The sequence below is a fragment of the Euprymna scolopes genome, chromosome 2 (genome assembly GCF_053919585.1).
Source record: "Euprymna scolopes isolate OS-2025 chromosome 2, ASM5391958v1, whole genome shotgun sequence".
Lineage (NCBI taxonomy): Eukaryota > Metazoa > Mollusca > Cephalopoda > Sepiida > Sepiolidae > Euprymna > Euprymna scolopes.
Genome location: NC_136483.1, coordinates 84,996,732 through 85,016,256, shown reverse-complemented (window position 1 = coordinate 85,016,256; position 19,525 = coordinate 84,996,732). Strand labels below are relative to the sequence as shown.

Genomic DNA, 19,525 nt, shown 5'->3' with positions numbered 1-19,525 from the left:
TGTAATCACCCATTATTGGGGAGATTACGTCTTCAGGCCAAGAATTTCCCTCAAAAACTGAAACTCAACATACAAAATCGTTTTCTTAGGGGTGGGGTTAGTTTGGAGAAGGATAAGCAAGGCCTTTGATCAATCTATTTATCTCAGACTTTTATTTTTTCTCATCTTAACTTTGGTATGGACAATTTTTCTTTTCTTTTTCTTTTTATAGCCTTAAAATTAAGTATCTACTCTCCGGTGTAGCATTGTAAATTACTTGAGAAGTCAGACAATATGTTGCCTATAACCAACGGTCAAACTTTAAGTAGTCAGCAATTCCAAACGACCACCCAGTATGGACAAAACGATATTTCCAATTTTCACACACGCATATTTCAGAAGTAAACACACAAAAATACACAGGGGTGGATGAACAATTTTTGTATATTTCCTTGCACATACACACAGAAACATAAAATATAAAAATGTAAAAAAAACAAAAAATATAAAATGCAACAATACATTATATGCATGCATAAACACATAGACTCGCATACATCTGCGTACATATATGCATAAATATATACACATAAATATATATCTACACATATGCATCCATATTATTTACACTAAACATAAATACATATCCATACAATATACATGTATATCTTTATATATTTATACATGTACTTACACCCACACACATACATCTACATATATAACCATATACCTACACGCATAACATATACATATACATAAAAACATATACATATACATACATAGCACTTTTACTTACACACACACATATACACGGAGGAAACTATTTCGACAACAAAACATAAATAAAACTATGATTTATTTATCTAGATAATTAAGTCATTTAGTTTGAAATTTCCACTAAGTTATCTATAAATATAAAAGCGAAAATGTATGTATGTATGTATGTGTGTTCGCTTTTTCTGTGTGTCTACAAAAGGCTTCTTTCAGAGAAGCGGTCGCTCGGTTCACAACTTTTAAAACTTTTTATATCACATACAAATCGTAATATCTCACAGTTAACAACGAAGTTGACCTGTCTATTTAATTTGCTCGATTTCGGGAAGATAAATATTCAATATTTGTAGCTCACCGCATGTGGGTTAGTCTTTTTCCTATAACATCTTGGGGGCGAGGAAAAAAGCGTTCAGCAGTAAATGAAATTCCGCAGTTAAACTGACCTCATTAACTCATTAAAACGAGCACCTGCTAAATCCAAGTAATTAAATAAATTCAAACGTGTTTCCGTAAGCATGTCGTGGTGGGGCAATGGTTAACATCGCATGTTTTTTTTTTCCGCAACTTTGCCTCAACGGTTCGAGTTTGATCCTCATACTTACTTTTTTTTTAACCCCCCCCAAACACCCGGGCAACGCCGGGTACCCCTCGCTAGTTACATACATAGCGGAAAAAACATACGTTCTCACATAAAGTTTCATGCACACATTGAGCACTGCATACACTCCCAATACATGAAAGTTACATATAAATCCACGTATACACACATGCATACATATAAACATACATATAATACAGATACATACTAATACACACATAGGCATACATACATGCACAAAATATATACATATACACATATATACATATACATAAACGTATACACATATATACACATACACATATTATATGTATGCAGATGTATGCAAGTCTATATGTTTATGCATGCATATAATGTATTGTTGCATTTTATATTTTTTGTTTTTTTACATTTTTATAGTTTATGTTTCTGTGTCTATCTGTAAGAAAATATACAAAAAGTACAAAAGTGTATTTTTGCGTGTATGTATTTCTTCCGAAATATGCATGTGTGAAAATCGGAAATATCGTTTTGTCCATACTGGGTGGTCGTTTGGAATTGCTGACCACTTAAAGTTTGACCGTTGGTTATAGGCAACACATTGTCTGACTTCTCAAGTAATTTACAATTCTACATCGGAGAGTAGATATTTAATTTTAAGGTTATAAAAATAAAAAATAAATATGTCCCTACCGAAGTTAAAATGAGAAAAAATAAAAGCCTGAGATAAATGGATTGACCAGAGGCCTTGCTTATCCTCCCCTGGACCAACCTCACCCTTATTCTATGACAAGATTCTAATTTTGTAAATGATATAATAAATGATTTTATATCTTGAGTTTCAGTTTTCGAGGGAAATTCTTGGCCTGAAGACGTAATCTCCCCAATAACGGGTGATTACAGAAACATGTGTGCACATATGTAGCCATCATTTTTTGTATAAATAAATAAGTTAAATATACCTGATCTGTTTACACATTGACCATTTTTTTTTGGTAGACATGTTATTTCAATGGATGTACTTTTAGGACACTAAACTCTACTGCTATAATATATATATATATATATATATATATATATATATATATATATATATGTAAGATTTGTTGTTGACATTTTTTAGTGATATTAACAACTTTGAAATGCTGTTATTTTTTATTTTTTCTGCTATCTTAGCGTTTTTTAAAAGCTATAAGCTCTTATCGTTATTAATAAATAATATTTAATAACAATAATAACAATAATAATAATAATAATAATAATAATAATATATATATATATATGTGTGTGTGTGTGTGTGTGTGTGTGTGTGTGTGTGTGTGTGTGTGTGTGTGTGTGTGTGTGTATATATATATTTATTTATTTATATATACTAAACCACAGGAAGACTGTTTAAATTATTACAGCTCTTCAGTTCAGCTAGGCTAGCATCCGTCCCAAATCAGGTATTGAACCTTCAATCATCTGATTAGTTGGTAGCTCTCATTACTGATCCCTGGGACAGGTGCTTTGTTTGTTTGTTTGCATTATTCTGTCGGTTATTGATACATCTGAGCTGGAGCTCCACTGCACCCAAGCTGCCCACTTCCTACAGAGGCCAAGTCTACTAGACAATTGAGGTTTGGACTAGTGTAGCCTGGTGTTGGTGGCTGGTCAGGTATTTTTTCCAGCCAGATGTCCAGATGTTTCTTGAAAGTTTCGGGGGACACTCTCCTTATATTTCTTATTGCAGCTGGAATACAGTTGAATGTTGGTATGCCACTGTAAATGAAGCTATGGTGGATGAGGGACTTAATCCTCTGTGTAGTCCCAGGTGTGATTGCTATATAGCACAGCCTCCCTCTCTGCTGGTGGCTTATTTCTATTATTGTTGTGTTTGGGACCATTTCTTCCAAGATTTTCCATATATTCCCTTCGACATTGCAGCTCCTTCAACCTCCCCCAGTAATTCATTTAGTCTACTCCATATATTTTGCTCATGAATGTTCTATTTTGCAGATTTCTGTTACTTTTTGTGGAGACCACAGCTGACAGCGGTATTCCAACCTCGAGAGGGCAGGGGGGGGGGTTCCATAGTGTGAGCATGTACTCACTGTTCTTACTTCTGTTAGTTGTCTTGCGACTGCCGTGGTGTAGTCAATATGTTGTGTGAAGGTGGCATCTTAGCTCATATAAACCCTTATATCTCTCACTACTTCCTTTGATATGATTTCTTGCTGCTTACACCAGTATCCAGATGTTTCCTTGAGATGATCTTTATTACTATATTGGAGTAGCTCGAATTTATCTCCGTTTAGAGCCATATTGTTGTCATTAGCCCATTTTATAATTTTGTTAAGGTCTTCTTGTAAAAGCCTTGAGTCATGTGGTGTCGAGATCTTTTTCATGATTTGTGTGTCGTCAGTGAAAGATGTTGCTATGGCATGTTTCATGTCTTTATTTATGTCAGTAACCATTATAAGGAACAATCGAGGACCTAATACTGAAGCGTGCGGTACGCCGCTGATGACCTTACTTACCTCTGATAAGCTCCCTCGAACGGTTACTTTTTGTGTCCTGTCTGAGAGAAAGCTGTGTATCCATGTCCTGTGTTTTCCACAAAATTCTGAGTAAGCGAATTTTATGCAGGAGTATACCGATGTCTACTTTGTCAAAAGCTTTTGTAAAATCTATAAAGATTATGTCTTCGTTATGTCCATCTTGAATATCATGTAGGATGTTTTCATAGTGAGAGAGGAGTTATGACAAGCAGAACTGGCCCTGTCTAGATCCATGTTGTCCTTTGTTGAAGGCTCCTTTGTTTTCCAGAAATTCTACCATCTTATGTCGCCCTGTTCTTTCGACAATCTTTATTAGATGTGACGTCAACACTACTAGTCTATAATTTTTTGCTATTCCTCTACTACCTCCTTTGTGTATGGTGCTGGTAAATTATATCTATAATGTCTACATCTAAATATTGACTGCCACTTTTGCCGTGTTCTATTTGTTTATTTCCAAAGAGCTTTGCATTATGCTAAGACACACACACACACGCACACACACACACACTTATATATCAATTAAACAATTTCAGATGTATTTATAAAATTAAATTAAAACTAATATCGTTTCAACAGTGCTCAATACTAGGCGGAACTTTATAAATATTTAGTTTGGCTTACATAGCTACAATCGTGTTTCAGTGATTTCGCCTCATCAAAGCTCCAAATAATTATGAGAAAATAAATTTGTACAATGAATAGATAAACAGCACGTTGAGTTATAAGCCATACCTTCAAATGTATGGTTGATTTTAAAAATGTAGCCATCGAAACACGATTGCAGTTGTGCAAGTGAAATTTTATATATATATGTGTGTGTGTGTGTGTGTGTGTGTAATTGATATTATCATACATAATTTTAATTCTTATCCACATACACATGTGTTTCATCCTTTTCTGGCAATCATCAGTGTGAAAGATGGTTGTTCTGCACTGGTTGCACAATTCAAAACCCTCAGACCCAACTTTTTTATGAACGCTTAGAACCATGCCGCCAACACAACAACCAAGCGAAAAGAGCAAAATTAAGGTCTATTTATGTTTATGCAAGCAGACATATGTAGAAGGATATTATAGATTTGATAAGACGAAACACACACACACACACACACTCACACACTCACATATATACACAATTATAAATATATATATATTTTTTTTTTAATGTATAAATTCAATAATTTTTTTAAATTGCCACAATTGATTAAGCTCAATAAAAATGAATCCACACAGAGAGAGAGAGAGAGAGAGAGAGAGAGAGAGAGAGAGAGAATTTTATCTCATAGAACTGAAAGATATATCTTTGAGAGAGTGAGAGATGATGGCTGATAGGTCGTTAAATTAATAAAAAATAATAAAAAATGAGGCAGATGAGCACAGATATAGTTATATAAATTGATTGAGACTTAACGAAAGCAAGGTTGAATGATGAACTGAATGAAACACAAGGGTGAGGGTTGGGTCCTTTATATCACGACCATCAAAGGAATAAGCATAAAATAAATAAATTCATATTCATACGCACAACTCTATGTAACAATAAATGCAGCACAAAAAAGGGAAAAAGATCCGAGAAATCACATGTATGTTTGAATACGACAAAGAATACATTCTAATCTCTCTCTCTCTCTCTCTCTCTCTCTTTCTCTCTCTCTCTCTGTGTCTCTCTCTCTATCTATCTCAGTTTCTTTCTTTCTTTCCTTCTTTCTTTCTTTCTTTCTTTCTTTGTCTGTCTTTCTATTTGTCTACCTTCCACTCTCTATCTCTGTCTGCCCGTCTGTCTATCTTTCCTCTCTTTCTCTAAGTCTTTTTCTCTCCGTTGCCTATCTGTCTCTCTCTTAAAAAAAAATAATTAAAATATAGGTTCGCCAGAAAAATATATCTGAAATTAAAAGACGCTGATAGAGATGGATAGATTCATCTCTGTATTAATAAAACTACCAAACAAGATATCGTGTGTGTGTGTGTGTGTGTGTGTGTGTGTGTGTGTGTGTGTGTGTGTGTGTGTGTGTAACGATATGTAACTTCGATAAATATACACTGAGTTATTTCTATTTACTAATTATCGAATACTTATTGTAATAAAACGTAACGGAAAATTAAAATGGATTAAAAAATCTTAGTAAAAAAATTGTAAACACCTACATTTTGAATTATCTTTCCACCCGGGCAACGCCGGGTAAAATCAGCTAGTTGATAATAAAGAAAAAAAAAAAAAAAGAAGAGACAGGTTGATGGATAAATGATGTGGCGGAAGCGATGGCACAGATGACGATGGCCGGTCGTTTAGTGCACCACGACATTGTGCCAACAAGAAAACAAAAACAATGAAAGACGTGTGATTAACGTGACAACAACAAAAATGGAAGGCCAACTTGAATGCGCAATAAAGATAAGAATATTTTTAGTCCATTAGAAATAAGTACGTCTCGGGTGGGTGTGGGGGGAAGCTATTTTAGTCGATGATGTTGCTGTGGGAAGGATCAGAAACTGCTGCTAGTTGTAAAGGACAAGATCGCTGCTGTTAGTTTTAGATAAGAACAAAGAGATGATGATGATGATGATGATGATGATGATGATGATGATGATGATGATGATGCAAAGATTTTGGGCAGCTAACAATAATAGAGAGCATAATCACTGCTACTAGTTTTAGATAGGAACAGGGAGATGATAATGATGATGCAGGCAAGATCGGGAACTGCTGCTTGACATAAAGGGTAGGATCGCTGCTGGTAGTTGTAAAATAGGAACAGAAAGATGATGAGGCTGCTGCTGCTGCTGATGATGATGATGTAGAAAGAGGAGAGTAGAAAGTGGACATTGAGTTTACTTTCAGCAGCCCCATAACTTTTGTTTCCCTTATATCTTCACATTTCATGAGCGATATTTCTGGCAAAGGGGGAAATTGCTGTTTTCCTGATCGGAATCTATCATCTGACATCGTTGGCTAATGTTTGATTTTGAAGTAAGCTATCTATCTACATATCTATAAAAGTGAAATTGTCTGTGTGTGTATGTGTGTGTGTGTGTGTCTGTGTGTCTGTGTATCTGCGCATGTACATTTCCTTACCAAACTACTCTGTCAATTTTCAGTCTACAGACTCGAGATTTGACATAAGAGGTATTGAGATTTGGGAAAATCTTTTTAATCGGCTTTTGGCCAGAAATTTAGTTGTCAAGGGGTCAAAGTTCAACGATTTGACCTTTGAAAACTCTACCAAACTCCTTCGCCAATTTTTGGTCTAAACACTTGGAATTTTAAATGTAGGTTTCTTGGGCATGGATCAAACTTTTTAATTTGATTTCAGCCCAAATCAATAAACGTTTAGAGGTCAAAATTGGGGTCAAAGTTAAAAAAAATTTGCAGTCCCTACCAAATTACTCAGCCAATTTTTGGTCTAAACATTTGTACTTTTGTATAAAGTGTATTCAGACATAGGGCAAACTTTTTAATCGTCTTTTGGCCGAAAAATTTGGCTGCCAAGGTGTCAAAGTTCAAAAGATTTGACCTTTGCAGTCTATAGCAAACTATTCAGCCAATTTTGGGTTTAAACATTTGAAATTTTACATAAAGGGTATTCAGACATGCAACAAGCTTTTTAATCAGTTTTTTGGGCGAAAATTTGGCTGCCAAGAGGCCAAAGTTTAAAGAGTTGACTTTTGCAGACTCTACCAAACTCCTCTGCCAATTTTAGGTCTAAACACTTGAAATTTTAGATGTAGGTTACCTGGACTGAGTCAAACTTTTTTTATATATATATACATATACACATAAGTTATGAACAGTATATAGGGCCCGGGCAAAGCTGGGCTGAACTGCTAGTATATATATATATATATATATATATATATATATATATATATATATGTATATATATATATATATATATATATATATATATATATATTAGCTTTTTACATCAGGTTGCTTCATGCCTTGTCTGGAGCAATTGCCATAGAAAACTACTGCTAATCCTGGATGGCAGGTTGATCACTGCTACTTGTACTCATAGATAAGAACAGAGGGTAAGATAGTTGTTGCTTGTTATGGACAGGAAAAAAAGAGATGATCATCATAATTTTGCTGCAGGATGGATCGGGAACTGCTGCTAGTCATAGAAGGCGGCATCGTTACTCCTACTTTTAAAAAAGAGCAGAGGGATTATGGTGGCAGTATTAGAAGGTTGCCATCCATCTTAAAGTGGATGAAGAGTTGGTTTATCACAGTGTATGATGATGGTCATGACTTGGGTAGCATATGAATATATAGAGAGAGAATGGGAGCTTTTTTTTTTTTTTTTTTTACATAGTACGTCACCACTTATCAAGGCCGATAGGCCACTCAAGGATAAGGGTTAAAGAGTGTAGAGTAGTCAAAAGGACAATATAGTAATCGATAGTAATGGAAATTCGGTAAATTTGTTAACTTAGGTGGAACGGCTCATCAGAAACTTGTTCACGTTGGACTTGAAGATAACCATATTATAGAAAGCTGGAAAGCAGGAAAACGGAAGACAATTCCACAGGCGTGCAGTTCTAAGAAAGAAGCTTTGATCATGGAATCTACGTTTAGGTTTAGGTACAGATAAAGAGTGGGGAAAATTATTGAGAATGTTTTCAGCTAGTCTAGTGTTTCTTGTGAAAGTTTGGCGAGGGGGGACCATAGATTGAAGCTCAGTTGAACACTTTCCATGAAAATAACGATAAAGCAGAGACAAACTCGCAACATCTCTTCTGTGAGATAGAGGTTGCAGCGAAGAGAAAAGGACATCTCCCACCAGGCGACAAAGTCTATTTTAAACCCTATCAAGGCAGGACAAGTCTTTTGTAGCAGCTCCTGCCCATATATGGCAACAGTACTCCATCCTTGGACGTATCTGGCTCTTATATAGATAGAGAATTGCATCAGCAGTGAGATATCTACTGGATCGATAGAAGGATCCGACCATTTTTCCAGCGGCCTTGGCAACAGATTTGATGTACGTATTCCATTTAAGATCAGGAGAAAAGGTCAAGCCCAGAAGCCTGTCAAAACTTGAGGCCTCCCCAAGACGAGAACCATTCATTTTAATTGATGCCAGATGGAGATCAGAACGTTGATGATGTAAAGATAGAAGCTTGGTTTTAGATGAATTAAAAGTAACCAGCCATTCCTTTCCCCATTGTACAACATGATCAAGATCAGAGGAGAGAGAATCGGAGAGAACTTGGTCGTTTACTGTCTTAGATGTGCTACCATAGATGGTAGTGTCATCAGCAAAAATGTCTACGAATGATGTAAGGATGTGATAGCTACTGCTAATGGTTGCTCTCGTTATTTTGAGATGATGATAATGATACTAGCGAGAGCGTTGCTTCTAGGTATAGAATGAACAGAGCCACTATAGTTTCTCTGGTGTTAATTGTTGCCATGAATGGATGAGTAAAAAAACCCGTTACTTATGTTATTACTGGCATTCATCAATCATCATTGTCGTAGTAATGACGTCATGTCGTCTGACAACGAGCAATAAAGCAAAGATTGTTGGTTGATTTTCCAAGCCACTCAGCGTAAAAGTTTCCAAGTGACTGTTGTGCATTGAAAAACTCACCCACTTTATACAGCTTGACTCGCTGCTGATGATATCGACACTTGAAAGGGGTCGGCGAACAGAAAAATGTACGCAGCGAAATTGCGGCTCATCTCTACCATACGTACCGGGGTTGTCAAAAAAATTTTTTTTTTTTGGAAAATTTTCCATTTTTCTGTTTTTTTTTTTCTTTTAATTAATAAAAAGTCCTGAGCTGTAAACGTTGTATAACAAAAGCTGCTATACGCATCAAAAGTTAACAATATCAAAGGGCAGGATTTGTTCTGGTCAATAAGAAATATGGAGTTTCTACACTAGTGGAACGAAATTTCGGAAATCGTAAAACAGAATTTCACATGTAAACGATGGTATCTACATATTCCTCATATTTTTAAGATGATTATATCCGACAATTATAAAAATCGATAAGGTCGAAAATTATTTATTAAAGAAAATAAAAATAGAATTTGATGAAAACGATCGTAAGACACAGGAGAGTTCAAAAGGGAGGTAATTTTCCGTTTTGATTTAAACAAGATGGCGGCAATTTTTCACCTGCTAATACGATTAAAGTTGTTTTATTTAATAATTCAGTAATATTCAGGTAATTTCGACTACATAATTTGGAAGGTACCACTGTACCTATTTACTATGCCTCCCCACGGGACAGAGTTAGACACCAGGGTCGTTTTTTAACGTTGAGAAAAGGTACAAAAATAAAAATTGTCTCAGTCGTGAAGGATTTCTCCTCCACCGAAAGAGAACAAGAAAATGAAGTGCAGCATCTGAAGAACAGATACTACACTTTGATCTTGACCAAAAGGTACCACTGTAACTTACTTGACCAAAAGGTACCATTGTAACTTACTAGAATTGACAAAAAAAAAAAAAAACCAGCCAGTTGAAACCATTGTTTTTTTTTGTTTTTTTTTTATCTGAAAACTCCATTTATCGACTACATAATCTCGTCCTAATTATGTAGAAGCACCAGAAATATTTCTAGGTTAACGCAAGTTAAAAAAAAACTAAAGTGTATTCAGATTGCCTCATTTTGAGGAACTGGATCTTCCTGCATTAAAAATCAACCTTGTGTTACCGTCGTGGGAAAGGAACAAAAAGGCTCAGTTAGAAACAGAGAGAGTTAGGGTTAGGTTTATTATTACGATATCAATAAATAAACACAAGGGACACTTTTTTTTCTTTTTCTTTAACGCGAGATGTACCTATCCAGCGTTGTCCAGGACTGTTCGTACTTTTTTTTGTTTCGCTCTTTTCTTCTTTTTAAAAACTTGTGGTTAAAGTGGAGGCGTTCGAGTCTCTATCTATAAAATTATTGGCTGTAAATTGATTCCAAAACTTTGAGTGATATATATATATATATATATATATATATATATATATATATATATATATATATATATATAAAGCTGAACGTCTGTGTGTGTGTCTGGTCACGAATAGGCTCCTATATGGTTGACTATTATGGAAAACTGATCACATATAATGATAGAAGATGTATCAAGACACAGGAATGGGTATGTTTGATCTGGCATAATGATGATTCATTAAAATTGTGGGGTCTGCGTACGCGCCTGGTCCACAAAGTATGGAAATAAAAAATTAAAAAAAAAAAACGTTTACAAGTGTTTTTGATATAGATGTACATAATAATGCTTTGATAAGTATGTTTTAACTTTAATAGGGGTGGTATAATAAAATTGTAGGGTCTGCGTTCGCGCCTGGCCTCCATAGAATGAAAATAGGCACAAACTTTTATGAAGACTTTTCATATCTATCTGCGTATGTGTACTTTGATAATTATGTTTCAGTTTAAAGAAATATGGTATAATAAAATTATGGGGTGTTCGTTCGCGCCTGACCTCCATAGAATGACGGGTACTTTTACTAGTATATATATATATATATATATATATATATATATATATATATATATATATATATATATATATATATATATATATAACATTACTCACGTAGACCCAACATGTTGTAGCATAGTACGTTGCAAGGAACATAGGGCAAGTAATAACTCGACGACATATATTTCCTCATCTCCCGCCACGCGTGACTTTTCGTTACGGTCGTGACGTCACACGCGTCTCTAACGTGATCGTCGATCTGTGCACATACTCTTTTTATAGCTTTTTTTCTTTGCATACGGCTCGGCGTTTGCATACGCACGTATAACATAAATATTTATATAAAGTATATTTATAACGTTCTACCTTGTTTTGAGTACTTTTGAAAAAGTATTCCTGTTACGTTCATTTTATCAATACGTTTGAATTTGTTCAACATTTTATATAGTAAGTTTTATATTTCGTGATATTTTACGTGAAAGATCTACCAAAAAAATAAGTAGATAATTGTGAAGATTTATGCCCCAGACATTGTCTTTAATTATTTGTTTTTGTTCTTACCCTTTGCCTTTCATCATCCCGGGTTTTCTGCATTGCTATTGCCCTTCATAAATACCTGCATATTTATTTACCAGCAATGCTTCAAACAAACTATCATTCCCCACGCACGTGTGTATAGATAGATAGATAGATAGATAGATAGATAGATAGATAGATAGATCTGAAATTAAAGAGGTTAAATTGATAAATAAAATCAGGGGGGAAAAAAACTAAACAAAAAACAAAAACAGAAGCCGTCATACAGATGGAGGGAAAGAATAAATAATAAAACTATCAGACGTGTGCGCGCGTGCGTTTTTTCCCCGCCGTTTATCTGTAACTTCGTTGAATACGCATTGAATTATTTCATATTTTATTTACTATTATGGAAAGCTAAAAACCAAAATAGTATTGGAAAAGAAATGTAAGCATATTTTGAATTATTTAATCTCAACCACTCGGAAATATGTTCCTTACCCGGGCAACGTCGAGTAAAAACACCTAGTATAATTTACAATCATTCAGGCATCTAGCGTGACTGATAGAGAGAGAGAGAGAGAGAGAGAGAGAGAGAGAGAGAGGGTAGTATGTCGTTACTGTAAAGACATACTAAAGACTTTACGTTAATCAAAGAATAAAGAAAGTAATAATAATAAAAATAAAAAAAGAACACGTACATACAACGAATTTCAACGGATGCAACACAAAATAGAAATAGAGACAACACACGAAGGAGAAGGAAAGAAAAGACCTAGTTTTTAATTTGACAATAATTCCACACGCACGCACTTTCCATCCATCCATCCATCCATCCATCTCTCTCTCTCTCTCTCTCTCTCTCTCTCTCTCTCTCTCATTCATTCAACAGGAAAAACTGCTGAAATACTCTAAAAGCTTACGAATGAGATGCGTGGCCATCCTCCGAAAGAATTGCATTTCCGTAAAAGTTAAAACCGACACGGATTAAACGCAGGCTTAATTGTTTATTTTCAAAAAAAAAAAAAAAATTATTTGCGCGTCTTAGAAACCAAAAAGCGCAGAAAAAAAGGAGGAAAACGAAGGAAACGATATTTGTTAAAATAAGGAATTTATTCATACAGCGAAAGAAAAAGAAAGAAAGAAAAAAAGCAAGGCTTTCTTCAAATTGAAATTCAAATTGCGATACTGTCGTTACGATAATTCTATCTCCATCCTCAAGAATAATGATCATGTTCTTTTTAAAAGAAAAAGAGAGATGACGGAGGAGGCGACAGACACAACAACAACAAAATGACCTGTAATTGAATTTAGGGAGAATTACAAAAGAAAAAAGATATAAAAAAAATATTTTTATATTGTAATACATTTCTCTTTCTCTCCCTCTCTGATCACCATGGGTAAACGTTCAAGCAAGCTAAAGGCATCAGAATTAAATGAACTTGTTGCGTGCACTTATTGTAAGTTTCTCTCTCTCTTTTTTTTTTACTTTCAAATTATTTCATTCATTTCTTTAAATTTATGTTCTGTTACTAATCTTTATTTTTCAGGCGCGTTTCTTCTAGGTTCAACTGTAGTATCGAGACTGTTTGAATGAATATCTCTCATTTCGTTTGTTATTTGCTCAAACGTTAGATACAATTGATTCTCGTTTCTTAAATTGTATTTCTCGTTCCTATTTACTTGCCTCTCCACGAGGACGGAGCTGGACAACCTTTTTATTTATTTATTTATTTTATTGTGTGTAAGGGGGATTCAGCTCCCCGATAGTGATACTCTAGATTCGAATAAAAATAAAAATTGCCTCGGTCTACAAAGATCACTTCACTGATCGAGGATTGAAAAGACGAAGTGTATTACCAGAACAGATACCACGGGTTTCCCTTAAATAAAAGGCAAAGAAAAGTTAATCAAGGTTCCCCCTAAATAAAAATCTAAAAATTAAACGTACAATTTCACAATAGATTATTTAAAACGGCTCTATTTACTAGAAGGTTCCATGCTATATATATATTATATTTGTAGTCATTGACAGAAGTCCTGTTTCGTTGTATCACAATCCATCAGTGCCGCTAGAGACTAGCATCTCTCCCAAGCCAAGGATTGAACTTAGAACCGTCGTGAAGTGATCTTTCTAGACTGAGGCAATTTTTATTTTTATTCGAATCTAGAGTGTCACTATCGGGGAGCTGAATCCCCCTCACGCACACACATATATATATATATATATATATATATATATATATGTATAGCATGGTACCTTTTTCACACGGGAAGGAGTGTTTTGCTGTAATCAAATTGTGATACTAGTGCAGAGTGTGATCCGGACGTAAATAATAACGCTATTATTTTAAAAGCCATTCTTAACATGGGGAGGGGAGGGTGTTTTGTACCTATTCTATACTTCAACCTTACAATTGAATAAAATAAAAACATGTCATAAAACTTTAATTAAACTTGGAAATACGATTTAAACAATAGCGCGGATCACTCTCTTCTGCACTAGCACCCAACTTGTTAAATGAAAGTACAGAATAATTAGAAAACACCCTCCTCTCTCCATGTTAAAATGGGTTTCTAAACAAAAATGTTATTTCAGTACCTTCTCTGCATAAATACCAGACTTTTTCCTTCAGCGATAAGGACTTAGAAAAGATGACGTGTAATATCGGAACAGATACCACACCCTGTTCCTAGCCAAAAGTTTGCCCTAAATTAAAATTATACTAGTATAAATTCTTCGGTACTCATGCAATGCACTTATTGATCCGTGCTGAAATAACGTTATTGAAAAAGCCATTCTTAACATGGGGGGGTATTTTGTACCTATTCTAAAAACAAAACATCAAAACTTTAAACTTAAAAATACGATTTAAAAAAAAAAAAAAAAAAAAAAAATAGCGCGGATCAGTAAGTGCATTAGCACCAATTTTTCAAATTTTTACCCGTCACGGCTAATTTCTTGAGTACTTTATGCAGTCATTTATTGAACCGGGCTGAAATATTATTTAGAAAGCCATTCTTAACATGGGGAGAGGAAGGTGTTTTGTAACTATTCTGTGCGTTCACCTACCAATTAATTATCAGGATATCGTAAAACTTTAAACTTGAAAATACTATTTAAAAATAGCGCGGTTCGAAAGTGCACATTGCACAAGCACTCTTTTCGGCAATTTGTTAAATTTTTTACAAGTATTTTTTCATTTTTGCTTTTTAAGAACTCTTATTGTGTAAAACGAACGTTTAAATGTTTTTTTTTTCATATTTTTGTTCGTTATTAAAAAAAAAATAAAATAAAGATCTCGGTTCTTCACGCACGGGTAACGTAGCGTGGTATTGATTAAAACGAAGTTATTTCAAGACTTTAAAAGGTAAACTAAAATTTTAGAGCTTGTTTGTTTCTAATAGCCAACAAAAGTGTGAAAGAAATAAATACACAATAAATAATCTTACCAAAGGCAAGACAAGTTATTATTTTACCTCCTTGGATTTTTATTTTTTTCATTTTGTGTTGGTCCATTTGTCGTATTAAAACAATTTTCGCCAAATTTAGAACATTTTTTGGTGGTGGTGAGGGAGCCTAAAATAAAATTTCAATGTTTGGAAAATTCAACTTTAATTCAATGCTTATAATCGCTGGCGACCATTAATTCTTTCTCTTAAACCAAAAATATACACAAAATACAAACTTTTTCGCCCCCCCCCCCAAAAAAAACAAGCAAAAAACTTTTACATGAAAAAAAAAAGTCCTAATGGAATTTAGCAGATTTAAAAGCAAAAATGAACTTTAAACATACTCGTAAATCATTTTTTTTTTCTTAAAGATTGTAACGCTGGGTATGGGGCAGCCAAACCAGCTGCCAACATTGTCCTGCTTTTTATTAAAACCAACCGAGAGTTAAGTGCAATTGTCTGGATCTCTTTTGCACTTGGTTCACCAGGAATATTAGTTAGGTAGAACTCCAGGTTCTTCTTCATAAGCCCCATTTTTTACCTATAATAAGTGGTATGATTGACATCTTAAGATTCCAGTTTTTTTACATATCATACACGAGACCTTGGTATTTGGTGTAAACATTCAAGTTTACAAACTTTAAAAAGTAAAATAGATTTAATTTCAACCTAAAAAATGCAATTTTATCCCAAATTTAGGCGTGTGGAATGTTAAGAGTCGCTGGTATAATCGCACCTTAATTAATAGGTTTGGTACTTATGTTACCTCGCTGAAATAATATTATTTAGAAAGCCATTTTTAACATGGGGAGGGTGTTTTGCAACTATTCTGTACTTTAACCTAGCAATTTAGTAAAAGAAGATACCGTAAAATTTGAATTGAAAATACTATTATTAATCATTTTCATTTTTGGAGAGTTCCGTTCGTGGCAAGAGAAGCCCCCCCCCCCCCCCCACCTCCCATATATAATGGATTTCAAAATCGGGATGTTTTAAATACACAAAAAACCCTTTTGAAAAAGGACAGTTATTTGTAAGTTTTGTCACTTCCTCCAGGACAGTTATTTGTAAGTTTTGTCACTTCCTCCAATTAAACAGTTAAAGAAAAAAGAAAAGTGTATTCATGTATGCCCCCTCAGCGGAGGGCCTCCGCTCCCCGGCGTTGTTAACTATTATACACTTTTGTCGAATTATTTTACTATACGGCGCTCAACAGCAAGTCTTGGAAATTCAGATGCCGTACTGTATTTTACGGTTCTTAGCTACGATAGGGGCCGCATGCAACCCCTATCTTTTTTTGGTGCATCTTTTCTAATTGGGAATCTGTTTTCCGACTTGGTACTCATGCAAAGAGTGATCCGTACTGAAATAATAACGTTATTCAAAAAGCCATTATAACATGGGGAGGGGAGTGTGTTTTGTACATATTCTGTACTTTAACCTTACAATTGAATAAAAAATAAAAAAAAAAAAACCCGTGGAAATACGATTTAAAAAATAGCGCGGATCACTCTCTGCATTAGCACCTCCGACTTTTATGCGGTTCCCAAGTTCGAAAAAGAAAGATCGGAGATCAATCGAAACGTTGTGGATATATAACGATCGAAATGAAAAACAAAAGTGGTCCAAATAATAAAAATAAAACAAAATATGTGTACCATGTACCAACCATGTGTTATTTGTATTGTTCGGACTACTGTTCTCATCTTGGTTATTCTCACAACGTTTCGGTCGATGTAACCTCCGACCTTTTTCAAGTGTATCTTCACACCCGACTCCCCCCCCCCCTCAGATGAAAAAGACTCTACGCTTTTTCCGTTAAAAAAAAACATCACATAATTTTAATTCTAACGGCTACGATTGGTTAGAAAAGTAGTAAAAACATTCTTTGGTACTTACCGTGTTATTTTTTAAGATAGTATTTTCTAGTTTCACGATATCTTTTTTTTTTTTTTTTAATTTGGTAGGAAGTACAGAATAGTTACAAAACAACCTCTCCTCTCATGTTAAGAATTGCTTTCAAAATAACGTTATTATTTCAGCAGGTTGCATAAGTATCCATCCTTTTTTTTTCACCCTCCATTGTGAAGATACACCTGAAGAAGGTCGGAAGTTACATCGGTCGAAACGTTGTGCGAATAACGAAGATGATAACAATAGCCCGAATAATAAAAATTATCAATCCTTATTTCAAAAATTTAAGAACACTTTTAGAGTTTTATTTGCGTCACTTTTAATCCCAATTCCCTAATTTACTTGCCTCGCCGTGAGGGAAAAGTTTGACACACAAGATCGTTCTTTTCATGTTGGGAGTATTCAGGTACTCTGGATTAGGAAAAAAATAATTTTAATTCCTTAGTCTCGAATGATTTCTCATCATCTCTCCGAACAGATAGAACACGCTCATCAGCGTAATTCGAAGTTAAAAAAAATTCAGGGGTTTGTATTACTGTACACATAGATTCGAAAAAGTTGTCACAAAACAAATATAGAACAAATAAATGTTATCAAAGGCAAGATAAGTTACTTTTCTACCCAACTGGATTTGTTTGTAGTGTTTTTATTTAATGTAACATGTTTATTCAGCTCGAAAAACAGTGTTTACTGATGTATTGGGAAATTCAAAATGGCGTCTGACTCCCTCTTTAACACGGTAAGTTTGGGAAAAGGTGTTATAAATAAAAAACTGGATAAAATACTGTTAAAAACTCGCTCAATATATGTTACCGTGACATAGGTTGACATATATCCGGCGGGTTTTAACAGTATTTTGTCTAGTTTTTTTTTTTATTTATAACACGTTTTCCCAAACTTAACGTGTTAAAGAGGGAGTCAGACGCCATCTTGAATTTTCCAATACATCGATAAACGCTGTATGGTTTTCGAGCTGAATAAACATGTTACATTGAATAAAAACACGAAAAATATATCCAGTTACGTAGAAAAGTAAGTTATCTTGCCTTTGATAACATTTATTTGTTATATATTTGTTTTTTGACAACTTTTTCGAATCTGTGTAGTACTGTACTGTAGTACAGGTTTGTATTACTGTACAGTACAGTACTACTGTACAGTAATACAAACCCAAATTTTTCAATACATCGGTAAACACTGTTTTTCGAGCTGAATAAACACGTTACATTATTAAATATAAACTCTAAAAACATCTAGTTAGGTAGAAAAGTAACTTATCTTGCCTTTGATAACATTTATTTGTTATATATTTGTTTTCTGACAACTTTTTCGAATCTGTGTAAACAAACGGAAATTCAGATATCTTTATTGACTTTTTGTTACACACACAAATGTAGAATAATTATTTAGAAACCCATTCATAAAGTGGGGATTTTTTTTTTTTTTTTTTTTTAAAGCAAGATATTGTAAAAAGTGAATTTAACCTGAAAATCCTACTTAAAAAATAGCACGGTCCGTTCTGCATGTGTACCAAAAATAAAATAAAATCACCGGATATAGCTGTGACTCTAAAATATAACAAAAACATTTGTAAAGTTTTAAGTAAAATATTAAAAAATCTCCATATTAATAAAACTATGGGTGCTTACGATTACGCTTAGTTAAAAAAAAAAAAAAAAAATACAGAAAATTTGTGTACGGACTCGTCACCGAACAAAGATGTCATATTCCAAAAATGGCGTAAATTGATTAAGTAGTTTTTTTGCTTTCAATTAAGAAAATTAAACTTTATGAGGAAGCCGGGAGTGGCCATATTGTTCAAAATTTTTCTAAAATTCAAGGACGACAATTCAATTCGACTACAGAGATTTTGTTTGTATTCGAAGTAATTAAAACTTTTTCTATCGTTAAAAATTGTAAAATTTGAAGTTTTTAAGTAAAAAAAAAAAAAAAAAATTAATCGACTTCCGTGTTTTTTTTTTGTTTTTTTTTTGTTTTTTTTTTTTAAATATAACATCTTCGTTCTGCGATAAGTACGTACATTTTTCTGTACATTTTTTTTAATCAAGTGTTGTCAGTGTATGGATTTTTGGTCAATGTCAAGTTTCTTTCTAACTCCGCCAAAAAACTTTAAAATGACGACTTTTGCAGGTTTTCGGTGGTGCTGAAAACAAATATCACATTTAAATTTGGGGCAGATATGTAGTTTTCAAGATATGAAGAAATTATTTTTTCCAAAAAGTGGGAGGTCACTTTCCTATATAAATTTAATGTAAAATGAGCACCCACTTTCTAACCACCTAACTGATATTCGTT

The 19,525-nt window shown here is 34.0% G+C and overlaps 1 protein-coding gene across 1 annotated transcript in view; it reads left to right on the top strand.

Moving 5' to 3' along the window:
* The first annotated feature begins 11,789 nt into the window (after positions 1-11,789).
* The window catches only part of LOC145293215 (neuronal calcium sensor 1-like), a 220,937-nt gene continuing 213,201 nt past the window's right edge, over positions 11,790-19,525 (top strand). Inside the window, exon 1 of the mRNA XM_080139754.1 lies at positions 11,790-13,302. Coding sequence (XP_079995880.1) covers positions 13,239-13,302 — 64 coding nt within the window. The 5' untranslated portion in view covers positions 11,790-13,238. The remainder of the gene's footprint in view (positions 13,303-19,525) is intronic.